A 24,729-nucleotide genomic window follows, 5' to 3' on the forward strand; every position below is an offset into this window, starting at 1 on the left:
ACTGATATAAAACTTTCTGGCAGATTAAAATTGTGCGCTGGACTGGTATTCGAACCCAGGACCTTTTGCCTTTCAGGGGCATGTGCTTAAGTAAATAAATAATATATCTGGAAATGTCTCCCAGGCTGTGACTAAGTCATGTCTCTGCAATATCCTTTCTTCCAGGTGTGCTAGTACCACAAGGTTTGAAGGAGAACTTCTGTGAAGTTTTGAAGATAGGAGATGAGGTACCAGCGGAAGTAAAGCTGAGAGGATGGATCATGTGTCATGCTGGGATAACTTAGTTGGTGCAGCTCTTGCCTGCAACAGGCAAAAACCCTGGGTTCGAGTCTTGGTTGGCCACACTGGTTTAATCTGCCAGTAAGTTTCATATCAGCATGAAAAATTAATTCTGGAAGCACTGCCCAGGCTGTAGCTAAGCCATGTCTTTACAATATCCTCACTTCCAGGAGTGCTAGTCCTGCAAGTTTTGCAGGAGAACTATTGATTTGAAAGGTAGGAAATGAGGTACTGCCATGTGAGAAAAGGACATGAGTAATCTTATGTTTTTTCTTATGATTCTCCTACTTTTTCCTTTTCTTTTTAAAAGTTCAAAGTTACATCCCTCCTACTCCTTCATTATCCATGCTATTTATGAGGTTCAGTAAGAGCTCTAAGTATAAATCTAAGCATTCTGTTGTAGTTAGAGACCTACTTTCTTTATTTTGCATCTTTGAAGCAGAAAGCCTAGCATCTAGTCTTACCTTTAACAGTTTTGCACTAAATTACAGATCTTAATCTCACAATCAATATCTGTGTCGATACAAATATCTTTTTATGTTGAGGTCAACATAGAGTCCATACATCAAACACTAGTTCCCTGATTCAGTTGCTAGACCATGAACCAATCATTGATTTTCTGAAGGTCTTACATTATCCACAAAGTCATTTTTATACATTGTGAATGGTGAAAGTTCTATCTCACTCCACCAAGTTGTGCCCTAAGCTACTTTTACATTTAATGATTTCTCCCCATTAAGATGACATAGTGAGTTTTATCTGCTACAAATTCCTTCATCCAATACAATGATACTCTTAATAATTTCGGCAATGGTGTGGAAATAGTACACATCAACAACCCAGGTGCCATTATATACTGCCTTGCGGATCTTATAACAGAACAAAGCACAGTTTCACAGAGCTGTGGTGTTCAAAATTCATGCTGAGTTCTACAAGGGACTCTTTTAGTCTCCAAAAACATTGTAAAATGTGTCCCATAATTCTGCATTGAACAGACAGAAGTAATATAGGCTTACAGTTATATGCTTCTGTGTGATGACACTTTTTCCATTACAGGAATTATTTGCACAGGCCAAGAAATTAATGTGTGATGCTCAATGACAGGTAAGTGAAGGATGAGAAGCTAATGTGACAGGGTAGTCACATGTGTAATTTTTGGATTTCTGAAGACATACTTGGGTGCTACAGTTATGAGGTCACTAACAAGCACTATTCCCAATAGCCAATCTGGCAAGCTTCTCAAGTATGTCAGATCGAAGAGACTAATCAACAAGAACTATTCACAACTGCAAGAAACATACCATTACGAATAAAGTATATACAGTTACCTTAGCCAGGTATGAAGAAGTAATGAAAAACCTATGTTAACAGATGCAACTGTGAACCAAATCTAGCAGCATAAGGTAATTAGAGAGTATGTTGCAAACCTATCAAAGATAAACTACTTACTGAGCCTAACAGACACGTTCAAAATCTGAGAAACAGATACACAAAACAGTAATCACAAAACCAGCAATGTATGTCTTGCTGTGTGTGTTTCAATTTGTTGTTGCTGTCTTCAGTCCCGAGACTGGTTTGATGCAGCTCTCCATGCTACTCTATCCTGTGCAAGCTGCTTCATCTCCCAGTACCTACTGCAACCTACATCCTTCTGAATCTGCTTAGTGTATTTATCTTTTGGTCTCCCTCTACAATTTTTACCCTCCACGCTGCCCTCCAATGCTAAATCTGTGATCACTTGATGCCTCAGAACATGTCCTACCAACCGGTCCCTTCTTCTTGTCAAGTTGTGCCACAAACTCCTCTTCTCCCAATTCTATTCAATACCTCCTCATTGGTTATGTAATCTACCCATCCAATCCTCAGCATTCTTCTGTAGCACCACATTTCGAAAGCTTCTATTCTCTTCCTGTCCAAACTATTTATCGTCCATGTTTCACTTCCATACATGGCTGCACTCCGTACAAATACTTTCAGAAACGACTTCCTGACTTTTAAATCTATACTCGATGTTAACAAATTTCTCTTCTTCAGAAACGCTTTCCTTGCCATTGCCAGTCTACATTTTATATCCTCTCTACTTCGACCACCATCAGTTATTTTGCTCCCAAATAACAAAACTCCTTTACTACTTTAAGTGTCTCATCTCCTAATCTAATTCCCTCAGAATCACGCAACTTAATTCAACTACATTCCATTATCCTTGTTTTGCTTTCGTTGATGTTCATCTTATATCCTCCTTTCAAGACACTGTCCATTCCATTCAACTGCTCCTCCATGTCCTTTGCTGTCTCTGACAGAATTACAATGTCAGTGGCGAACCTCAAAGTTTTTATTTCTTCTCCATAGATTTTAATACCTACTCTGAATTTTTCTTTTGTTTCCTTTACTGCCTGCTCAATATAAAGATTGAATACCATCGGGGATAGGCTACAACTCTGTCTCACTCCCTTCCCAACCACTGCTTCCCTTTAATGGCCCTCGACTCTTACAACTGCCATCTGGTTTCTGTACAAATTGTAAATGGCCTTTCGCTCCCTGTATTTTACTCCTGCCACCTTAAGAATTTGAAAGAGAGTATTCCAGTCAACATTGTCAATAGCTTTCTCTAAGTCTACAAATGCTAGAAACATAGGTTTGCCTTTCCTTAATCTAGCTTCTAAGATAAGTCGTAGAATCAGTATTGCTTCACGTGTTCCGATATTTCTATGGAATCCAAACTGACCGTCCCCCGATATTTCTACGGAATCCAAACTGACCGTCCCCGAGGTCGGCTTCTACCAGTTTTTCCATTTGTCTATAACGAATTCACGTTAGTATTTTGCAGCTGTGACTTATTAAACTGATAGTTCGGTAATTTTCACATCTGTCAACACCTGCGTTCTTTGGGATTGGAATTATTATGTTCTTCTTGAAGTCTGAGGGAATTTCGCCTGTCTCATACATCTTGCTCACCAGATGGTAGAGTTTTGTCAGGACTGGTTCTCCCAAGGCCGTCAGTAGTTCTAATGGAATGTTGTCTACTCCCGGCGCCTTGTTTTGACTCATGTCTTTCAATGCTCTGTCAAACTCTTCACGCAGTATCGTATCTCCCATTTCATCTTCATCTACATCCTCGTCAATTTCCATAATATTGTCCTCAAGTACATCGCCCTTGTATAGACCCTCTGTATCCTCCTTCCATCTTTCTGCTTTTCCTTCTTTGCTTAGAACTGGGTTTCCATCTGAGTTCCTGATATTCATACAAGTGGTTCTCTTTTCTCCAAAGGTCTCTTTACTTTTCCTGTAGGCAGTATCTATCTTACCCCTCATGAGATAAGCCTCTACATCCTTACATTTGTCCTCTAGCCATCCCTGCTTAGCCATTTTGCACTTCCTGTCGATCTCATTTTTGAGATGTTTGTATTCCTTTTTGCCTGCTTCAGTTACTGCATTTTTGTATTTTCTCCTTTCATCAATTAAATTCAGTATCTCTTGTGTTACCCAAGGATTTCTACTAGCCCTTATCTTTTTACCTACTTGATGCTCTGCTGCCTTCACCATTTCATTCCTCAAAGCTACCCATTCTTCTTCTACTGTATTTCTTTCCCCCATTCGTGACAATTGTTCCCTTATGCTCTCCCTGAAACTCTGTAAAACCTCTGGTTTAGTCAGTTTATCCAGGACCCATCTCCTTCAATTCCCACCTTTTTGCAGTTTCTTCAGTTTTAATCTACAGTTCATAACCAATAGATTGTGGTCAGAGTCCACATCTGCCCCTGGAAATGTCTTACAATTTAAAACCTGGTTCCTAAATCTCTGTCTTACCATCTATCTGATACCTTCTAGTATCTCCAGGATTCTTCCATGTACACAACCTTCTTTCATGATTTTTGAACCAAGTGTTACCTATGATTAAGTTATTCTCTGTGCAAAATTCTACCAGATGGCTTCCTCTTTCATTTCTTACCCCCAATCCATATTCACCTACAATCTTTCCTTCTCTCCCTTTTCCTACTCTCAGGTTCCAGTAACCCATAACTATTAAATATTCGCCTCCCTTCACTACCTGAATAATTTCTTTTATCTCGTCATACATTTTATCAATTTCATCATCATCTGCAGAGCTAGTTGGCATATAAACTTGTAATACTGTAGTAGGCGTGGGCTTCGTGTCTATCTTGGCCACAATAATGCTTTCACTATGCTGTGTGTAGTAGCTTACCTGCACTCCTATTTTTGTAATTCATTATTAAACCTACTCCTGCATTACCCATATTTGATTTTGTATTTATAACTCTGTATTCACCTGACCAAAAGTCTTATTCCTCCTGCCACCGAACTTCACTAATTCCCACTATATCTAACTTTAACCTATCCATTTCCTGTTTTAAATTTTCTAACCTACCAGCCCGATTAAGGGATCTGACATTCCACACTCCAATCCGTAGAACACCATTTTCTTTTTCCTGATAACTACGTCCTCTTTAGTAGTCCCCGCCTGGAGATCCGAATGGGGGACTATTTTACCTCCGGAATATTTTACCCAAGAGGATGCCATCATCATTTAATCATACAGTAGAGCTCCATGCCCTCGCGAAAAATTGCGGCTATAGTTTCCCCTTGCTTTCAGCCATTCGCAGTACCACAACAGCAAGGCTGTTTTGGTTAGTGTTACAAGGCCAGATCAGTCAATCATGCAGACTGTTGCCCCAGCAACTACTGAAAAGGCTGCTGCCCCTCTTCAGAAACCACATGTTTGTCTGGCCTCTCAACAGATACCCCTCCATTGTGGTTGCACCTATGGTACAGCTATCTGTATTGCTGAGGCACACAAGCCTCACCACAAACGGCAAGGTCCATGGTTCATGGACCTTGTAGTAAGTGTAAAAGCATCACAAAAATGAACATCAAGTTGCAGACAGTACTATAATTTTGGTGTGAAATGAGATGTGTGTATCCTATAATTGCATGACACAATTTAGACATGCCTTCAGAATAGCTAAAGTGAATTTTACATCCGTTTGGTTATTAAACTGAAGTACTGTCTCCAGATGATACGATGGGGGGAAAAGTTAAGTATCAGCCCCCTTGATTGATAACAGATGATTTTACATTATTTGCCATGGATAGGTTTCTTCAGAGAATGAGTGTCAAATATAAGCCCCAGTGGACTATGCAACTGTATTGATGTTTTGCAACTTAAGATGAATCACTTTCAAAAAATTTAAAGATCGCTCTTCCATGAAGGTCAAAGACTATATTACAACCTCCCACATACACGTGATGTCTCTCCGTGAAACACCAGGTTCATTTTCCCTGGTGTTTCCACAGATATATACAATTTCATTTTTGCAATATGTATGTGGAGTTATCCATAAAAAACATACTTTTCACCTGATGTTTCAAGCTATGTCTAGTGTCAACAGAAAATGTTGGTTTGTTCCTCGCTGCAAGCAAAAAGGTTTACATAAAGGAATTTTACATGCTCTTTTGATAGACTGATCCCAAACAGTTTGATATTTGTTATAATAACAGGAGTAAAAAGGGGCAGCAAAACTCGAGGAATGGCCACTGCTTCTGATGGAAATTTTATATGATCAAAAGAACATTGAACAACTGGGATCAAAATGAATGAGACAGCGCACCTATTAAGATACCGTATTTACTCGAATCTAAGCCGCACTCGAATCTAAGCCGCACCTGAAAAACGAGACTCGAAATAAAGGAAAAAAAAATTCCCGAATCTAAGCCGCACCTGAAATTTGAGACTCGAAATTCAAGGGGAGAGAAAAGTTTTAGGTCGCACCTCCAAATCGAAACGAAGTTGGTCCATTGTAATATGAGACACAATTTAGGTCGAATGAATGACGATACAGCTACAGTAGTTTGGTTCGCGTCGTAAGCTTAGCAGTTAAGCTTTACCACGTAGCCATTGCTATGCGTCAGGCGCTCCGTCCGTATTTATACGGGCACCCTTCCTTTTTCACGTGCTTCGTCTGTTTTGAATCGATTGCTTATTTTGCTTTGATCTGATAAATGCCGTTTTCTTTGTTGTAGGTGTTTGCGTCACTCTTAAGCTGAAAATGCATTACTGCACTGTGCCATGCATTGTTTGTCGCATTCTGATAGTGCGTGTTTACGGCCTGTCACGGCACGCGGCATGGCTTGCTTTTGTACGCGCTACCGCCGCGTACAAAAAAAAAAAGAGGAATCGTCTCATTAGCGAAACAATGGCAAGAGACTGCTATTTGTTGTTACTTACACTGCTGCTTTCTTTGATAATGATCAACAAGAATCAAATAATAGACTGCGTATGATAGAACATGTTCTGAACGAGAGTTAGGCGAAAATTTTTCTCCGTTTGAAAATCTTTGCGGCCGCTTCTTTATTACATCAAATTCTGCACAGAAATTAGAGTCATCTTAGATTTAAAAATCTAGTCACTTGCCGTGCTTCATTTCTGACTGTAAGAATAATACGAATATAAACATGACACGATACGTATATTCTTCCGCGTTTGCTGTTGTCTCACTCTAGTTTCGTAGTTTATTAGGCAGACAGGATTTAAATGAGATAGCAGCAAACACGAAAGAATACATGGCAAAATGTTTATATTCGTATTATTCTTATGATGAAGAGAATACTGTATGTGATTCATATTTCATCAGGTTCCTATTAGCAACCATCTCTTCTCACAGATAGGAAAAAATTCAGAACGTAGAGTTGGCCATATTGACAAACATCCCAAACAGTCTTGCCAGTCAGATTTTCGTAATACACTGAAATTGTGCTACATTCGAAAATGAACAATATGGAATTTGTATTTACTTCGTTGGATAACGTATGAAAATGCAGTGGTCGAAACTCGCGGCGAAGAAAAAAAGCTCGTCTTCCACTTTTTTTTTTTTTTTAATTTATTTACTGACGCAGAGGTTTTGGCGCCAGTATTTGTAGCACTACATATATTCGACGGCAGAAGTTAGTTGTGGCGGCACGTACCAACATTTTTCATAACTTCCGCTTGCTTTGCACTCGATTCTAAGCCGCAGGCGGTTTTTTGGATTACGAAAACTGGAAAAAAAGTGCGGCTTAGATTCGAGTAAATACGGTAATGAATTCATAACAGGACAATTGAGTTTGCCCAGTCTGGCCATTCTGATTTAGGATTTCCATTTTTTCCCCTCTCTAGCATTCAGGCATATGCCTAAAGCTATTTATTTTCATTGTATTATGATGAAAACCCCTTTATCATTGTGATACAATCCTTGGATGGATGGATTGATGAATGAATGAATACATAAATAAATAAGTCGTGAATACTTCTTTGCAAGACCTGTGACTGCAAGTATCTGGTGAAACACAGAAAAAATTCACCTGATGATTCTTAAGGGAGACAGTTGGTATAATGTGAAATGACCACAATTGCAAAGCTACAGAAATTTGGATGCATACATCAGACTTTACAAATGAGGTAGGAAGCATGTACTGTACTGTGACAGTACATGCAAATATTTGCTATCCTTCATTATGGATCCTTGCTCTTTCTATTTTCACCAATACAGAAAAAGTTTCCCCTTTCGTTAACCAGAATCTAGTTCCACAGACTGTTCCCATATTGGTGCCTAGCTCATGGGCTTGCCCCAAACAGACTTCCCATAAAATTACCACCTTTTAATAATTATTATTATCCCATTAAATAAATAAATAGCAATTCAGTGGCTATCCAATCAATAAACAGAGAGGGCAATTCAAACTCTCTCAGGTCGTTCGCCCGCTTCGTTTCACACACTTCATAATTACCATCACTCTTAATTATCTTCCCACTGAAACTCATTTTTCAATTTCTTTTCCATTGTTCTAACTCATCATATATTTTACTGAATGGCATTAGTTATTCCTTCTCCTTGCCTGCTGATTTACCTCCTTAACAACGACAACACGCTTCTTCGGGACCGGACACTTTCCGCACTGACTTGCAGACCTACTACACATTTACCACAATCTCAAAAAGCCACTCCCACCACCCTACATAACCCAGAGTCTTAACAGACCCACAACACAATCATGGGCCTGTTTCCCAAATGCCTCAGCCCAGAAAAGTATCAGTCCTTCCCAAGGGCCTTACCTCTTATCACACTCCCAAATTCAATCATGCTTGTTTTGTTAAATATATTCCCTCATCCTCCTAGTCGCTAAAGCACAAACACTTTCTTGGTACTAATTATACCAGACTCAACCCAAAACCAATACTGAACCTTGCCTAACTCTGTGTGTGTGTGTGTGTGTGTGTGTGTGTGTGTTCGCGTGTCTCTTTACTGATGAAGGCTGTGGCTGAACGCTACATGTGAGTGTGTTTTAATCATGCCTGTCTGCAACTTGACATGTCTTCTTTACAGTAAGGAGCAATCTATCTTTTCCAACATTGTTGATATTCCCACCTGGAGTATCCATTGTTTGAAAAAGTACATTTTAAACTCCTAAAGCAACTTAGTTCAGCCAGATTTGAGTTTAGAATCATTGCAAATCTTGTGTAGAGACGAATCAGTAAACTGGCATATTTTGTATATTTTTATTCAGTAATGTCATCTGGAAAAATGTTCTGGGGTAACTCATCTTTTAGAAAGAAAGTTTTCATTGCCCAGAAATGTACTTAAAGAATAATATGCGGTGTTCATCCACGATCATCTTGTGGACATAAGTTTAAGGCATTGGGCATTCTGACTACTGTTTCACATTATATTTATTCCCTCATGAAGTTTATTGTAATTAATCCACTGCAGATGAAGAGTATATCAATGATGTACCAGAAGGAAAAATGAGATTCCTTACTACACATTAAGTTTGTCTTTAGAAAAAAAAGGGTGTACAAAGTTGCAACAAAATTTTTTGATAACTTAGCCAGTGATTTGTCTGACAGATAGCAAAGTAAAATTTCAAAACAAACTAAATAAGTTTCTCCTTGCCAATGTTTCATGTTCTGTAGAAGAACTTCTATTATTGTCATGTGTAAAAGATGGTGTTCAGGAATTACTAACTCACACTTGAAGATACTAAAAAAAATTAAAAACATTACATGTGCTCAGCATGTAGCCATATTTAAAATTTAAGTTGAGGTGTGTATGCAAAATGACTCATTCCACATCATTCCAATTTATTATGCAAATGATTCATAGAATATGAAAATAATTAACTCATTCATTGTGTCTTTCTGTGACTCAATGTTTCTTTATGTTGAGTAGCAATCTGTTCCTTATTGTCATGATGTCCAATCTGCCACACTTGTACAATGGCTTGTAGAGTATATTCGCAGATTGGGAGACCATATACAGAGATGCTATTGTTAAATAATTATTAAGGTTCCTGTCATCTTTTAATTGTTTCTGAAATGTGTATGCACCTAAGAGATGTTAACACAGCTAACCATCAGGCGCCATATGACTGTCCGTTTAAAACAGGATGAGTAATTGCTTATTTAACTTCAGCTGCTTCTATGAACAAGCTGTCAGCATATCCAGATCATCTACATCTACATTTATGCGCTACATGTAAACTTATTATGTGAAGTGAAGGGTCTTTGTGGTACAATGATTAATTACCCCTCCACTTTTTTTCAGGTTGTGAATGGCACATAGGAAGAACGACTGCCAGAAATCCTGTAATTCCACCGATTTTCTCATTGTGGTCATTCTTGAGACATATGTAGGGAGAAGTAATATGCTGCCCAACTCTTCTTGGAAAGTATGCCCTCAAAATTTCAACAGCAACCCCTCAGTGATGCACCTCCCCCCCCCCCCCCCCCCCGTCTCTCTCTCTCTCTCTCTCTCTCTCTCTCTCTCCTGCCCCCTCTCTTCTCTCCCTCCCTCCCTCCCTCCCACCCCCTCTGCCTCTCTCCCTATGACCCCCCCCCACCTCATTACTTCAAGCTGGTATGGGTCCCAGACTAATGAGCAACACCTAAGAACTGGTCCTGGTCCAAGAGTGTTTTGTAAGATACTTTTTTCATGGTTGAATTGCATTTAGTTCAGATTCTTCTAACAAATCTCAGACTGCCTACTTCCTGTACTGTACCAAGCAGTACAATTTGTCAACAGTAGTTGGTTTCAGACACCCCCTAATTAGCCTTGGAGATTCATTATGAGCTACGCCCACTTCTTTTGTCTGAGCAGATTTAGACTACACTGGGCAGGCATATTTACCAGTCTAGAAACATTAAAGTGCCACGGCAGAATTATGGTCCACCTGGAATTGGATATCCTAATTACTGCCAACAGGTTTCCATGTGATGATGTTTCGGGCTGACATCTTATGTTTAGTACTACGGCAGTGCCACCAGTAAGTGTGTGAGCTATCTAATGTAATTTCAAGGAAGTTGGGTGTGAAACAATCCTCAACTTTGATGCCTCTCAAGTAACACAGTTTTCTTCCTATCTGTCTGGTTTGCACTAACAGAGCCAAATATCACAAGATCTCTGTTTGCAGAATCCATAGAGATTTTTATACAAAATTTCCATCCTCCGGAACTATCATACTCACAAACATAAATCATGTTCTGGTAATTCTACAACAGATGGCATTCATGTGATAAATAAAAGAAGAAATTATATAATGGATATTTATGAAACAATTTTGGATGACTGAATTCAGTACTTCAGCCTTCTTTCTTTCTTTCATCTTACAGTTTCGTGCCAGTACAATCGTTGAATGACTGAACAGATGATTTTGATCCTCTTACTGACTTCACATAAAACTTCTTAGGGTACTTAGGCAGGTCAGCCAGCAAAACTGTACTTCCAAACTCAAGGAATGATTCTCCCTTACACTCATTTTACCTTCAATCAGCTACTGTTCACCAACAAGAGTTTTACTCCACTTAAATCATGAGCAGCTAAGGTGAGAATTTTATGATTAATACTGAATTGTATTTGGCTCGAATCATAATAAGACATATTCTGTTTTTAAATTTAACCCAATTTGAGAAAATTAAACAGTTCATTTATTTTGACTGACCAACAACACAATAAAGTGTCCAAATTTTTCATGAAAATGCTTACTCTTCCATTGGGGACCTGTGTGTAGTAACAATTATAAGTAATAAATTTTTCAGTTTTAAGCCATACACATGCTTTCATGCATATGTAAAATTGGTTTCAATATTTCTGAGCTTCCATTCACCTCATATTGATATGAAAACTTCTTCACCATCAATGTTGGATCAGATTTTCTATGCTTGTGGTTAAGTGTGCACATTAAAACTGGACAAAGTTGTTAAGGATTCTTAAGTTCTTCCATCCAGACTGAGTTCATTTCTTAATTAGAGATTTGTACTTACAGCAACAACCAGCATGCTAGAATCAGGTCTCCACTCAACAAGAATATTTGTCCCATATTGTTTAATGGAGTTTTGTTCACGTCGATGGTAGACAATTGGCACACATGGCTGAAAAATGGAAAAATACTCCAGTCAAAAAAGAAACTATACTATGCAGTTCTCACAAACAGCACATTAGTAACTTGTAACAACAAAAGCAAAATATGTCAAGTAGCTTCATTACAACATTGTCACAGATTCCAATACCTTTAATCCAAGAAAAAATAGTACTGGCAACTATTATCAAGGTATGCTGACTCAACTAGAAGTAGGAAGCTATTAAGTAATGCAACTATGATGTTACAGTCAGACTGAAGGACAACGACAGAGTGCTTGTGGGGTAAAATACTATTTTAACTATGTCATGACCAATTTCCTTCTCTGCCTTACCCAATCAAACATCTTTAACACTATCAGCATCAACAAAACATTAAACTCTAATGTTCTGTTTTCCTTCCATCCACTATGACTACTACATATTCACACAAATCTATTGTTCTCTGCCACAGTATGTAAACACTGCTTCTTTCTCTATTTGGTTAATCCTACAGTGAACAGACCTAACTGATTCTTCAGTGATAGAAGCCAACTGAGTGGGATGCTTTAAGCATGTATATTTCAGTACACCACATGTTGAATGAGTGGTTTGATGAAAGTGTTCCATTTGGCTGATACTTTGATCTGACTTGTGTTTTATCTACTAACAGATATGATTAAGATTCTGTTTTATATCTGTATTTGATTTAGTCCATATCATCCTCTCTACTAAAATAGTCTTGGTTAGGTGGGAAAGATAAACCCAACATGTTAAAAAAATTGAAATTAATGTTACTGAAAATGTATACGTTAATTCCAGCTTCTCTAGAAACATTTCATACCTAAAAAACCAATAAAAATTTCTTGTAAATAATTCAACCTAATAAATCTGTGCTGCCAAGGTGATTTTAATGCTGAGTACTACCATAAAACATCAATGTTGTCAAATAATACCAATAATTATTAGAAGATCTAACAATAATTATGGATATTATTGTGGAACTATCTTTACAATATGTACTAAACGTAAATGTGGATCCTTTACAGATTAATCTGTGGTAGTAGTCATAACATACTGGTGTTAACAAATATCTAAGTATAAAAATCCATTAACTACGTAAACAATCTTAAAAATTTATAAATTCAACTGATCGGATAGATATGAATTTGGCTTCACAAATTACTTTTGGAAATTCATTTAATTACAAAGTGATGTAGGACATGCTAAACCACAGGCTGGTAACCAGTGGCCAGCGGGCCAGATCTGGTCCACGATTGGTTTCAATCCAGCCTGCAGAAGCAATTCTTGGAAGAGTGTGGCACTCATATTTTACTACGCCAGTGATGCATTTTCGGATATTTGCCATTGTGTTGTTTGCATTTTTCCAGTTTGGCTTCTGTATGAGACTGCCAATATATGTTAAGTTCAAGCTATTTAGACTTTACAATATTTATAGTGAACAAAGAAATGACAGCTTAATTTATTTAGTATTACAGAAACGACCCATATCAAGACAAAAAACCAAGTTCTTGTCAGGCAATCCCAAACCATATCATTTAATGCAGAATGTGGTGGAACTTCAGTTGTCTATAATATATTTGTTATTGCAATCAATGACGAAAGGTGTTAGTACTGCCAGGTTAGAATTCTAGTACTGGAGAAAAGGCCTCAATCTTATGCACATTGAGCTCCTGATCTATAAGAATTACATAAAATTTGCCATTTTAAATGTTTGTGCAGACAAAATTACACAGACACTCCCAAGGGATGTTATTGTGTGCCTTACCTCTGACTTGGAAGTGAGGAACCACACACTGATGGAACCGGACCCTTCTCTGATGTAAGCAGTGCCAATAGCTGAAGCCAATGAAAATGTCCGTGCAGCCCAAATTTTGTTTATCATGGAAGAAGATGATGTAACAGTCAGCTCTCCAGCACCAGAATTGTGGGAAGTCTCACCCCCTTCTCACCCCCTCCAAACAACCCGCAAAAACAAATATACGAGCAGCAATGGGCCGTGGCAGTGTCTGGTTATAAACATTGCTTCTTTCACCACACACCTAACACATACCCCATCGGCGTACCATATACCACAGGCACTTGCAAGTGGAATATTTTTGCTGTTATGCTGCAAATACACCCCAGCCTGCAGAAGTGAACCATGTGACTGATAAATCTATAGAAGTGCAAAATTCTCATTCTGGAATTCAGCCCAGAAAATCTTTTTAGATCTCTTCATAAGCACACACACATTGAGGTTACTCCTGGACACTATCACTTCTATGTCTCTCCTGAAACAATCCATTTAGAGTCACTGTATGTCCATCTTTTAAGAGGTGGCTGTAGAACTCGGCTGTTGGATAGAGGATATCAAATTAAACACCTTTCACCCATCAAATTTCGAACCTCATTTTATTTGGCAAAATAAGATTGGAAATTTGACATCTGAAATGTGTTTCGTTTGATATCCTCAATCCACTTAGAGTTTAGGGTCGCCACCTTGCAGGTTTCTGAGACAAATCTTTCAGCTTATTGATGTCATCAGATGTCCACACTAGGAAAAGTTTGATGTTTTTCTCACTTACAACTGATTCAATTGTTCATTTAATTTTTATGGCAATGTTTTTGTGATATACTTACCACCCTCTTGAAACAGTACACGTAATTCAACACAAAGGGCCTCGTGCCACTCTGAAGAGTATCTCTATAATCATAAAAAGGATAGATTGCTGCTCACCGTAAAGATGGCACATTGAGTTGCAGACAGGCACAATGAAAAGACTTTTACACTTTTACACATAGAGCTTCAGCCAAACCCTCTTCAGAAAAGGAAACACACACAAATTCACATAAACAGGCACAATTCACGCATACATGACCTTTATCTCTGTCCACTCTGAACAGCCTGCAACTGTTGTCTTGAACAAAAGCAGCAATCTGGAGGGGGTAGGGAAGGGGGAAGGATAGAGTAGAGATGGAAGGAGGAAAAACGATGATAACCCAATGTCCCCACACCCTCCACACAACAGTTTCTGTGCCTCTGTCCTATCACCTCCCAACTCATATCCTCTCACCCTCATTGTGCACTGCTCTCTACCAACGCACTCACCTGTCTTTTCCCCTCTCTGCTTTCCTCCTTTTCTGATCCCCCCTCCTCTCCCACAGCCTCCCAATGCTGCATCTGAAAGCAGTCCCATCATCTTCTAGTCTCTGCACATTGTCAGACAGCACTCTCCTCTTTCCCATCCATATCCTCCACGACTCCAGACTACTGCATTCGTTCAATATAGAAGTCGCAGTCTGATCAGAGGGGCCATGAGCCTACTCGTGTGTGTGTGTGTGTGTGTGTGTGTGTGTGTGTGTGTGTGTGTGTGTGTGTGTGTGTGGGCGCGCGTTTTCTCTTTCCTTCTCTAATGATTGCTTTGGCCAAAAGCTCAGTGTAAACAGTTGTTTCGTCGAGTCTGTCTGCAATTCAGTGTATCATCTTTATGGCAAGAAGCAACCTATCCCTCTCAAAACTGTTGATATTCCAACCTGCACTATCGATTGTTTGAACACACTCTCTGATAGACATGCTCAAATCTTCTGTTCCAGATTAGGGAATATCACTGATTTCACACTTAAGACAACGGCTGCCCCACACTTCTTCTCTTAGCTATAAAGGATGTTCTCAAAACAGTTCTGGACAAACTCACTGACACGCACTGACACCTATTATCCTTAGTCACCCCCCCATGAACCATGGACCTTGCCGTTGGTGGGAAGGCTTGCGTGCCTCAACGATAAAGATAGCCGTACCATAGGTGCAACCACAACGGAAGGGTATCTGTTGAGAGGCCAGACAAACATGTGGTTTCTGAAGAGGGGCAGCAGCCTTTTCAGTAGTTGCTGGGGCAACAGTCTGTATGATTGACTGATCTGGCCTTGTAACACTAACCAAAACAGCCTTGCTGTTGTGGTACTGCGAACAGCTGAAAGCAAGGGGAAACTACAGCTGCAATTTTTCACGAGGGCATGCAGCTCTACTGCATGATTAAATGATGATGGCATCCTCTTGGGTAAAATATTCCGGAGGTAAAATAGTCCCCCATTCGGGTCTCCAGGCGGGGACTACTAAAGAGGACATAGTTATCAGGAAAAAGAAAACTGGTGTTCTACGGATTGGAGTGTGGAATGTCAGATCCCTTAATCGGGCTGGTAGGTTAGAAAATTTAAAACAGGAAATGGATAGGTTAAAGTTAGATATAGTGGGAATTAGTCAAGTTCAGTGGCAGGAGGAACAAGACTGTTGGTCAGGTGAATACAGGGTTATAAATACAAAATCAAATAGGGATAATGCAGGAGTAGGTTTAATAATGAATTACAAAAATAGGAGTGCAGGTAAGCTACTACACACAGCATAGTGAAAGCATTATTGTGGCCAAGATAGACACGAAGCCCACGCCTACTACAGTATTACAAGTTTATATGCCAACTAGCTCTGCAGATGATGATGAAATTGATAAAACGTATGATGAGATAAAAGAAATTATTCAGGTAGTGAAGGGAGACGAATATTTAATAGTCATGGGTGACTGGAACTCGAGAGTAGGAAAAGGGAGAGAAGGAAAGATTGTAGGTGAATATGGATTGGGGGTAAGAAATGAAAGAACTACTGACAGCCTTGGGAAAACCAGTCCTGACAAACCTCTACCATCTGGAGAGCAAGATGTAAGAGACAGGTGAAATTCCCTTGGACTTCAAGAAGAATATAATAATTCCAATCCCAAAGAAAGCAGGTGTTGACAGATGTGAAAATTACCGAACTATCAGTTTAATAAGTCACAGCTGCAAAATACTAACGTGAATTCTTTACAGCCGAATAGAAAAACTGGTAGAAGCCGACCTCGGGGAAGATCAGTTTGGATTCCGTAGAAATGTTGGGACACGTGAGGCAATAGTGACTCTACGACTTATCTTAGAAGAAAGATTAAGGAAAGGCAAACCTTTGTTTCTAGCATTTGTAGACTTAGAGAAAGCTTTTGACAATGTTGACTGGAATACTCTCTTTCAAATTCTAAAGGTGGCAGGGGTAAAATACAGGGAGCGAAAGGCTATCCGTTTTCCTGCAAGACATCAAAAACTCTGCCATGCACGTCTCACCATGAGCTATTTCACGTGAAATGGCGATTTCTATTCTGCCATGCACGTCTCACCATGAGCTATTTCACGTGAAATGGCGATTTCTATGAACAGCTGGAAGGCGTCGCCGTGGGTAGTCCTCTTAGTCCAGTGGTGGCCAACTTCTTCATGGAACAATTCGAAGCACAGGCACTGGACTTGGCGACTTGCAAACCTAAGGTGTGGTACAGTTACATTGATGATACTTTCGTGGTGTGGAGCCATGGTGAAGAACAGCTCGGTGACTTCCTAAGACACTTGAACAGCCTCCATGCCAACATAACATTTACCATGGAAGTAGAAAAGGACAAGAAATTGCCATTTCTAGATGTGCTGGTCACAAGGGACGGTGAAAACCTGGGACACAGCGTGTATCAAAAACTGACACACATGGACCAATACCTGCACAAACTGTCAAACCACCACCCGAGCCAGAAAAGAGGCATGATTAGTATGCTCGTAATGCGAGCAGGACGAATATGTGAGCCGCAACACCTCAAACGAGAAATGCAACATCTGGAAACTGTTCTGAGGAGCAATGGGTACTCCACAAATTATATTAGAAGTGTAACAGGGCCAAACACTCAACGAAGTAAGGAACCACAGAAAGAAATGTCGGGTACGGCCTTTCTGCCATACATTCCCAGAGTGACGGACAGAATAGGCCGTATATTGCGCAAACATGGCGTAAAGACGATTTTCAAACCGACAAGGAAGATCAAAGAGTGTCTTGGATCGCTGAAGGAGAAGAGAGACCCACTTGCAATGTCGGGAATATACCGTATACCAAGTACATGCGGAAAAGTTTGTCGGAATGACTGGACGATCAATTAACACCAGGATCAAAGAGCATAAGCAACATTGCAGGTTGAGGCAAGTGGAGAAATCGGCCGTGGCAGAGCACGCACTGAGTGAGACCAACCACGTAATAAAATTCGCCAACACGGTAGTTCTGGCTGTAGAGAAGCACTATCACACAGCCTTGTTCAGAGAAGCTGTAGAAATACAAAAACACGTGAACAGTTTCAAAAGGAAAGAGGTAAGCCGTAAGGTAAACAGATCCTGGCTTCCCGTACTGCAGCGAACGACCGTCGCAGGTAGCAAGAGGAGAACTGCACCGGAAATGACCGTGGAGAAGCCCTCGGACGTTGGTGTGCCAGGTACATATAGTCTGTGGCCGTGAGCTCGGCTCCGGGTCACCACCGTTAATGGAGGGTGAACCTTTGACAATGCCAGCCACTCATGCTGGCGAAACGTCGGGAAAATCTTTAGATGAAAGTCGGCCAAAGAACCCGAGACAGAAGCCAATAGGCAGTTTGTCAACAAGTGGCCACAAAAGCCTTAACAATTTTGTAATTGATAATGTTTTCTTTAGTGAAGCTCAAAGCAAGAAAATAACTGTTTACCCAGCTTGATGCACAATCAATTAGGATAAATAACAGTGGCACAGTAATAACCCACCAGGTTAGTCAACTGCGCTAACGCGCTGCTTCCTCGACTCGGGTAGGCGTGCTGGCACCGGATCGAATCAGCCCGGCGGATTAACGACGAGGGATAGTGTGCCAGCCAGCCTAGATGTGGTTTTTAGGCGGTTTTGCATATCCCCCTAGGTGAATACCTGGCTGGTCCCCACGCCCCGCCTCAGTTACACGGCTCAAACACTTTCGCACAATTCCATGGATTACACTAGTTGCAGACAGTTGGGGGTACACTAATTCCTTCCTGGGGGGTACGGGGTGGCAGCAGGAAGTGCATCCGGCCACCCCTTCAGCTAACATTGCCACATCCAATTAACCATGCTGACCCTGTGTATCCGCAGGAAAAACGGCACAAGCAAAAGAAAGAAAGAACAGTGACACAGTAATGGATACTCTACAGTGAAAATTAGAATAATTAATGCCTCCAGACAAATGTTTTTAAGAATAGTTTACAAGTGATGAATAGGGTTTAAATCTGTAATGAACCAAATGCTAATACAAAATTTAATCTATTTCATAATTCATTCATAACATTATTTGAAAATAGCTTTCCCCATAAGCTAATCAGAAAGGACATTAAACATCCATGTACAAAGTCATGGATGAGGAATAGATCTGTTGGCAAGAACACACAGGTATTCTGCAGTAGCTGCACACTACAAATCTACTAAAAATTACTAAGAAAAGTTGCTAAAAATGAAGGAACACGCCCATTATGTCAGACATTTGTAATTCTGACAGCAGACTTAAGACTATATGGGATATTGTGAAAGGAATGAGAGGACAACCAGCCACAGAGCAGGATAAGATCACTATTGAATTGAACGGTGGGGCTATAAATGACAAGTCACATGCAGCAAATACATTTAATAAGCAGCCATTGAAATTAGTAGGAAGTATAGGGACAAACAGTATGTCAAAAGAGTCTCTCTCATAAAGTTCAGTCAAATGAAAGTATCACCAATGAAATTAAGAAAATTATACATTCTCCCAAAAATAAAAGCTCATCTGGTTTTGATGGTGTTTCCAAAACAGTGGTATATCATCAGTCTGACTCCACAACCATATTGTGGAGGGGTTCGTTACACAGGAGGAGACACTGGGTGAGTCTGGTATGACCAATGCATAGACGGCATAAAGCAGTGGACTCCTTCCAAGAGGAGCGGAAGGAATAGCACCAAAGGGCAGCAGTCTCCTTGATTGTGCGGAGTTTATTACTGAGAGCAGTAGTGCACCAGATGTCATTCCAGTTTTGGACAAAGAGAGATTTGACAAAGATCTGCATATCTGCAGCTGGAGTCAGGTCAGGGAATGGAGCAGAAGTACAAGCTTATCTAGCCAAACAGTCAGCCCGTTAATTCCCTGTGATACCCACATGACTTGGGACTCAGAGAAAGACAACTGAGCAAGTAGCACGGCCAAGAAAGGAGAGGTGGTCATGGAAAGCAGAGACCAAAGGAAGACGGGAGCAGCAGACTGCTCAATGAGTCAGTACATATTAAAAAGTGTGGAGGAAGGCCTGAGTAACAAAACTGACGGCCTTGGTAATGGCTAGCAGCTCTGCTATGAACACACTACATGATTCCAGTAATAAATGGTGTTCTAAGCCAGTAGGAGACGTGAAAGCATATCCCGCTTTATCTATTGTCTTAGAACCATCAGAGTAGAAGATGGTAGCACCCTGGAACTCTGCACAGATGGAATATACAAGACGCCAGAAGACCATAGGAGCAAAGAGACCTTAGGACAATGGAATAGGTCAGTCCTAATCTGTGGCCTAGGCACCATCCAAAGGGGGGGGGGGGGGGGGGGAGGAAATACACGACGCACATTTCAGTGGATGGAGATGGAGGAGATCCCGACAGAGGGAGGTGAGACGCATTCCAACAGGCAATCCCACCCATGGGCAGTGATCAGGAGGGAGATGTTCCTCACTTGCAAAGAGGAAAGGGTACACGGGATGGTCAGGGAATCAGCGAACGGCGTTTGCATAAGAAACCAGGAGTTAGCTTCATTGTATTTGTAGAGGGAGGAATCCCTGCTTCTGTGAAGAGACTGTCAATAGGACTAGTGTAAAGGCACTAAAACCCAGACGCAACCCACAATGGTGAACAGGATCAAGTACTTTCAGAGCAGAAAAAGCTGGTTGCCTAAATATAGTTCTGGGTCAGAGTATACTAAGAACTGACGACAAAAATGCATAACCCGCATTTTGCAGGGAGAAAATTCGAAGTCATGGGAGACAGCCCACACAGAGGTCCATTGGATGTGCCTCAGAGCTGGCACTCAGCAGACGCTACTGTGTGGGAGCTGCAACAGATGGAAAAATCATCAACATACAATGCCGTGGTAACCTGATGGCAAACAAAGGTTACAAGCCCACTGTGGAAGAGTGTGACATTTAATACAGAACCCTGGGGGATACCATTCTCCTGGATCTGAGGGGTGCCGAGTGAAGTGTCAACTGGAACCCGGAAGAGCCGGTAGGATAAAAAATCGCGAATAAAAATCTGAAGGGGGCCTTGAAAGCCCCAATCATGGAGGGTAACTAAAATACAATAGCACCAAGCCATGTTGTATGCCTTACGTAGGTCGAAGAAAACCGTGACAAAGTGCAGACAGTTAGTAAACGCCAGTCAGATTGCAGTTTCGAATCTGAGCAAATGGTCAATTGGAGATCATCGTCCTCAGCAGTCACACTGATACAGGGAAAAAAGGCCTCGAGATTCAAGTACCCAACACAATCAGAAGATAACCATCCTCTCAAGCAGTTTATAAAGTATGTTCGTCAGGCTAATTGGGCAGTAGCTGTCGAGAGACTTTGGGTTCTTCCCAGGCTTAAGGATGGGGACAACTATACTGTCTTGTCACTGTGAGGGGAAGGCACTCATGAGCCAAATGTGGTTGAAGACCCTGAGTATATATTAGCTCTGCGCAATGTCCAAGTGTTGGATCATCTGGCTGCGGATGGACGTGTGAAGAGGTAAGTGCCTACAAGAATTCCCATTCACTGAAGGGTTCGTTATAGCACTCAGCTTGGTGAGGATTGAAACAGAAGGAGGGGAGGGGGGGTCTGTTCAACTCTGTGTTTTTGCCAGAGAAGGGTGACAGGATACGAAGAGGTTGTCGATGCTGTCGCAAAGTGTGTTGCAAATTGTTCTGCAAAGACCAATGGATCAGTACACAGAGCACCTTGGAGGATAAGCCCATGGACAGTTGACTGTGACTGGTGGCCCAGAGGGCTACCGAGCTTGGACCAAACCTGCGATGAAGAGCCATACGTCCCCAGGGAGGAAACATCCAGCATTCCCAGCATTCCTTTTTACTCTGCTTAATAAGGTAACGAGCCTTAGCACGGAGACACTTAAAAGCAAGGAGGTTGGTCAGTGGAGGGTGTCGTTTAAATTGTTGCAGTGCCCGTCGGCAGTCCTGGTCAGCGACTGCTACGTCCTTGCCCACCGTGGTACTGGTCGACGACGATGGGGACCTGTGGATAGGTGGACAGCAGTGCCAGCAGCATGAAGAATAGTGGCAGAAATACCATGCACGACCACATCACTGCAGTTTGAGAGAGAGGTGTCGAAATGCACAGCAGATGTATATAAAGGCCAACTGGCATTGCGGAATACCCAACATGGAGGCCAGTCTGCCTGGTGGTGGCAGGGAAAGGACAGAAGCACTGGAAAGTGGTCACTGTCACAAAGATCACGGAGTGACCAATGTAGACAAGCCAAGAGAGCAGGGGAGGAGATTATGAGATCGAGAGCAGTAAAGGCTCCATGAGCAGCACTGAAGTGGCTACGGAAATTGTCACTGAGGAGATGCAAATCAAAGTCTGTAGTAAGCTCGTCAAGTAGAAGACGCCTACCAAATAAAGTGGCACTTCCCCACAGGAGTGGTGTGCATTGGGATCCCCAAGAAAGAGATATGAGTGCGGGAGTTGCTATGTTAAGGTAGACAGTTCAACATATGGAAGTGGCCTACCTGGAGTTGCTATGTTAAGGTAGACAGTTCAACATATGGAAGTGGCCTACCTGGAGGGAGGTAGACATTGCAAACAGTGATTGCCGCAGTCATCTGCACTCTAACTGCTATTGCTTCTGGGCTGGTATGAAGGGGGATCCAGTCACTAATGACATCGGTGTGAACCAAAGTACAGATCCATCCAGAAGCTATCCTGGGGCCATCACAGTTCCAACAGAATGCTCAATGACACAAAACTTTAGAGAGTGGTCATCACAAAAGTGAGTTTCTTAAGGAGCAAGACAGAACGAAGAGTAGGAGGAAACAAGGCGTTTCCAGGAGGTGGCGACAATATCTATCGCAATTCCACTGGATTATCATGTGGTGATAGTCCAGGTGAGGCATAAAGAAGCCGAGGGGAGGTCAAGTCACTTGGTCAATGGTCTTTGCCAATGAGGATGGGGTGACATCCATAAAAACTGGGTCTGAATCGAGATGAGATGGAGGGGCGAAGCCCTCCGAGTAGCCAGGGAAGCCTCGTCCTTTGACTTGTGCTGCTTCTTCTTCTCCCTCGGAGGGACGGAGGGAGCATTATCAGTAAGGGAATAGGTGGCAGTGATGTCAAGATCAAACAGAGAGGGAGTGGCCTTGCGGTCCTTGGAGCGCGGGTCTCTTCTCCGGCCTGAGGGTGCAAGCTTCCTGTCCCGCCCAGGATGAGGATGATGAGGAGGAGGAGTTGTTCCAGGAGGGGAAGGGACGGGAGCCACCGAGGGTGAGGAAACAGAAGGGGGCAGGATGGTGGTAAGAGGGACGGGTGACGAGGGGAAGGCTTACTGAGGCATAGGTAGAGGAGAGATTTACAGGGTGAAGTCTGTCAAATTTCTTCCAGGCTTCAAAGTAGCTGAGACAGTCAAGGGTCTTTATTTCCTGAATTCTTTCTTCCTTCATGTACACTTGACACTCCGGTGACTGGGGACAATGGAGACCATAGCAGTTTACATAGTTAGGTGGTGGGATGCAAGGGCTCCCCATATGAAGAGAGTGGCCACAGTAACACAGATGTGAGTGGCATCGCATCGCGAGGACATGTGGCTGAACTTGAGGCAATGGAAGCAATGTATGGGAGGCTGAAAGTACGGTTTCACATCGCCACCATTACCTTGACCTTCTCGGTCCAGGTACCCCCTTCAAATGCCATTACGAAAGCACCAGTGTCTACACGACAGTCCTTAGGGTCTTTCTGGACATGCCAGACGAAATGAACGCTATGTTGCTCCGTTTTTGCCATAAGTTCATCGAACTCAAGGAAGAGATCTCTATGGAAAATTACATCCTGTGCCATACTGAGTGACTTGTGAAGAGCAATAGCCACGGGGTTGTCTCCTAAATGGTCACAGACACAGAGGGAGGCTGGCTGACTGGCAGAAGTTGTCTTTATAAGGATAGAGCCAGAGCCCATCTTGCTTAATGATTCAACTTCATTGAACTTGTCCTCAGTATGTTCCACAAAGAAAAGGGGTTTGGTGGTGGCAAAAGTCTTCCTGTTGGTCCCCTCGGTCCTGGTACAGACTAGGAACCGTAGAAAGGTTCTTGTCCCACACTGGCGCATCTGGCCCTCCTCCCAGGGTGTATTCAAGAAGTGTAAGCTTGGAAAGGCAGAAACAGGAACTGAGACAGAACAACGTTAACGAAGAGATGTGGTTGCAGTAGAGCAGCCAGAGAGTTTAACACATTTCATGTGCCAAACGTCCGGCCTGGCACACTCCGCCTTGTGGGCGCCACCCAGCCACAGCAATGACTGCCTTCAGGGCGGCTGTTGCCAGGAGTTCCAATGCCTTGAAAAAATGGGCAATGACTCCTAGGCTTGCACAAGGCCTTCACAGCACAGGTACCAGCAGTGTGATCCCTGTGGTATTAGGGGGCTCGGCCAGATGGGTACATAACAGCCCCACCACATGGACTGCCTATCAAGTTGTGACCTAACAAGGAGGCAAAAGAGACTTGGAGGGGAGGGAGGGGAAGGAGGAGAAGGGAGAGGGAGGAGAGGGAGGAGGAGGAGGAGGAGGGGAATCCACACCAAAGATGCTAGGGAGGGAGTTCTTCCCCATTTGGCTCGCACTACGGATTTCAAATTTGAAGATGGAGGTCAAATGCCTGAGGGGTACCAAAAAAGAAAAGCAACCAACCAAAACCGCAAGATGAAACAAAGTCATGAGGACAGCCAGCCCAACATAAGAAGAACACCAAGAGAAGAAACGGAAGAGGCAACGGGAAAGGAGGGAGGACAAGGAAGGAGAAGGAAGGGGAAGAGAAAGCAGCCCAGAAAAGAATAAAGGCTGCAATAGCTCAGGGACACATGCGCACCATACACATACCCACCAAAGAGCTGTTGGCCCCCTGGGGGGAGGACAAATTTTTAGATCTCAAGGGTAAGTAAAGACATAAGTTGACAAAAAATGCAA

At 41.9% G+C, this 24,729-nt stretch overlaps 1 protein-coding gene across 1 annotated transcript in view; it reads right to left on the bottom strand.

Moving 5' to 3' along the window:
- LOC126190927 (guanine nucleotide exchange factor subunit Rich) overlaps window positions 1-24,729 on the bottom strand; it is a 294,040-nt gene that overhangs the window by 244,524 nt on the left and 24,787 nt on the right. The window contains exon 2 of the mRNA XM_049931563.1: window positions 11,591-11,698. Within this exon, the coding sequence (XP_049787520.1) occupies window positions 11,591-11,698 (108 nt within the window). The remainder of the gene's footprint in view (window positions 1-11,590; window positions 11,699-24,729) is intronic.

This window comes from Schistocerca cancellata, chromosome 6 (assembly GCF_023864275.1).
Source record: "Schistocerca cancellata isolate TAMUIC-IGC-003103 chromosome 6, iqSchCanc2.1, whole genome shotgun sequence".
In the NCBI taxonomy this organism is placed as follows: domain Eukaryota; kingdom Metazoa; phylum Arthropoda; class Insecta; order Orthoptera; family Acrididae; genus Schistocerca; species Schistocerca cancellata.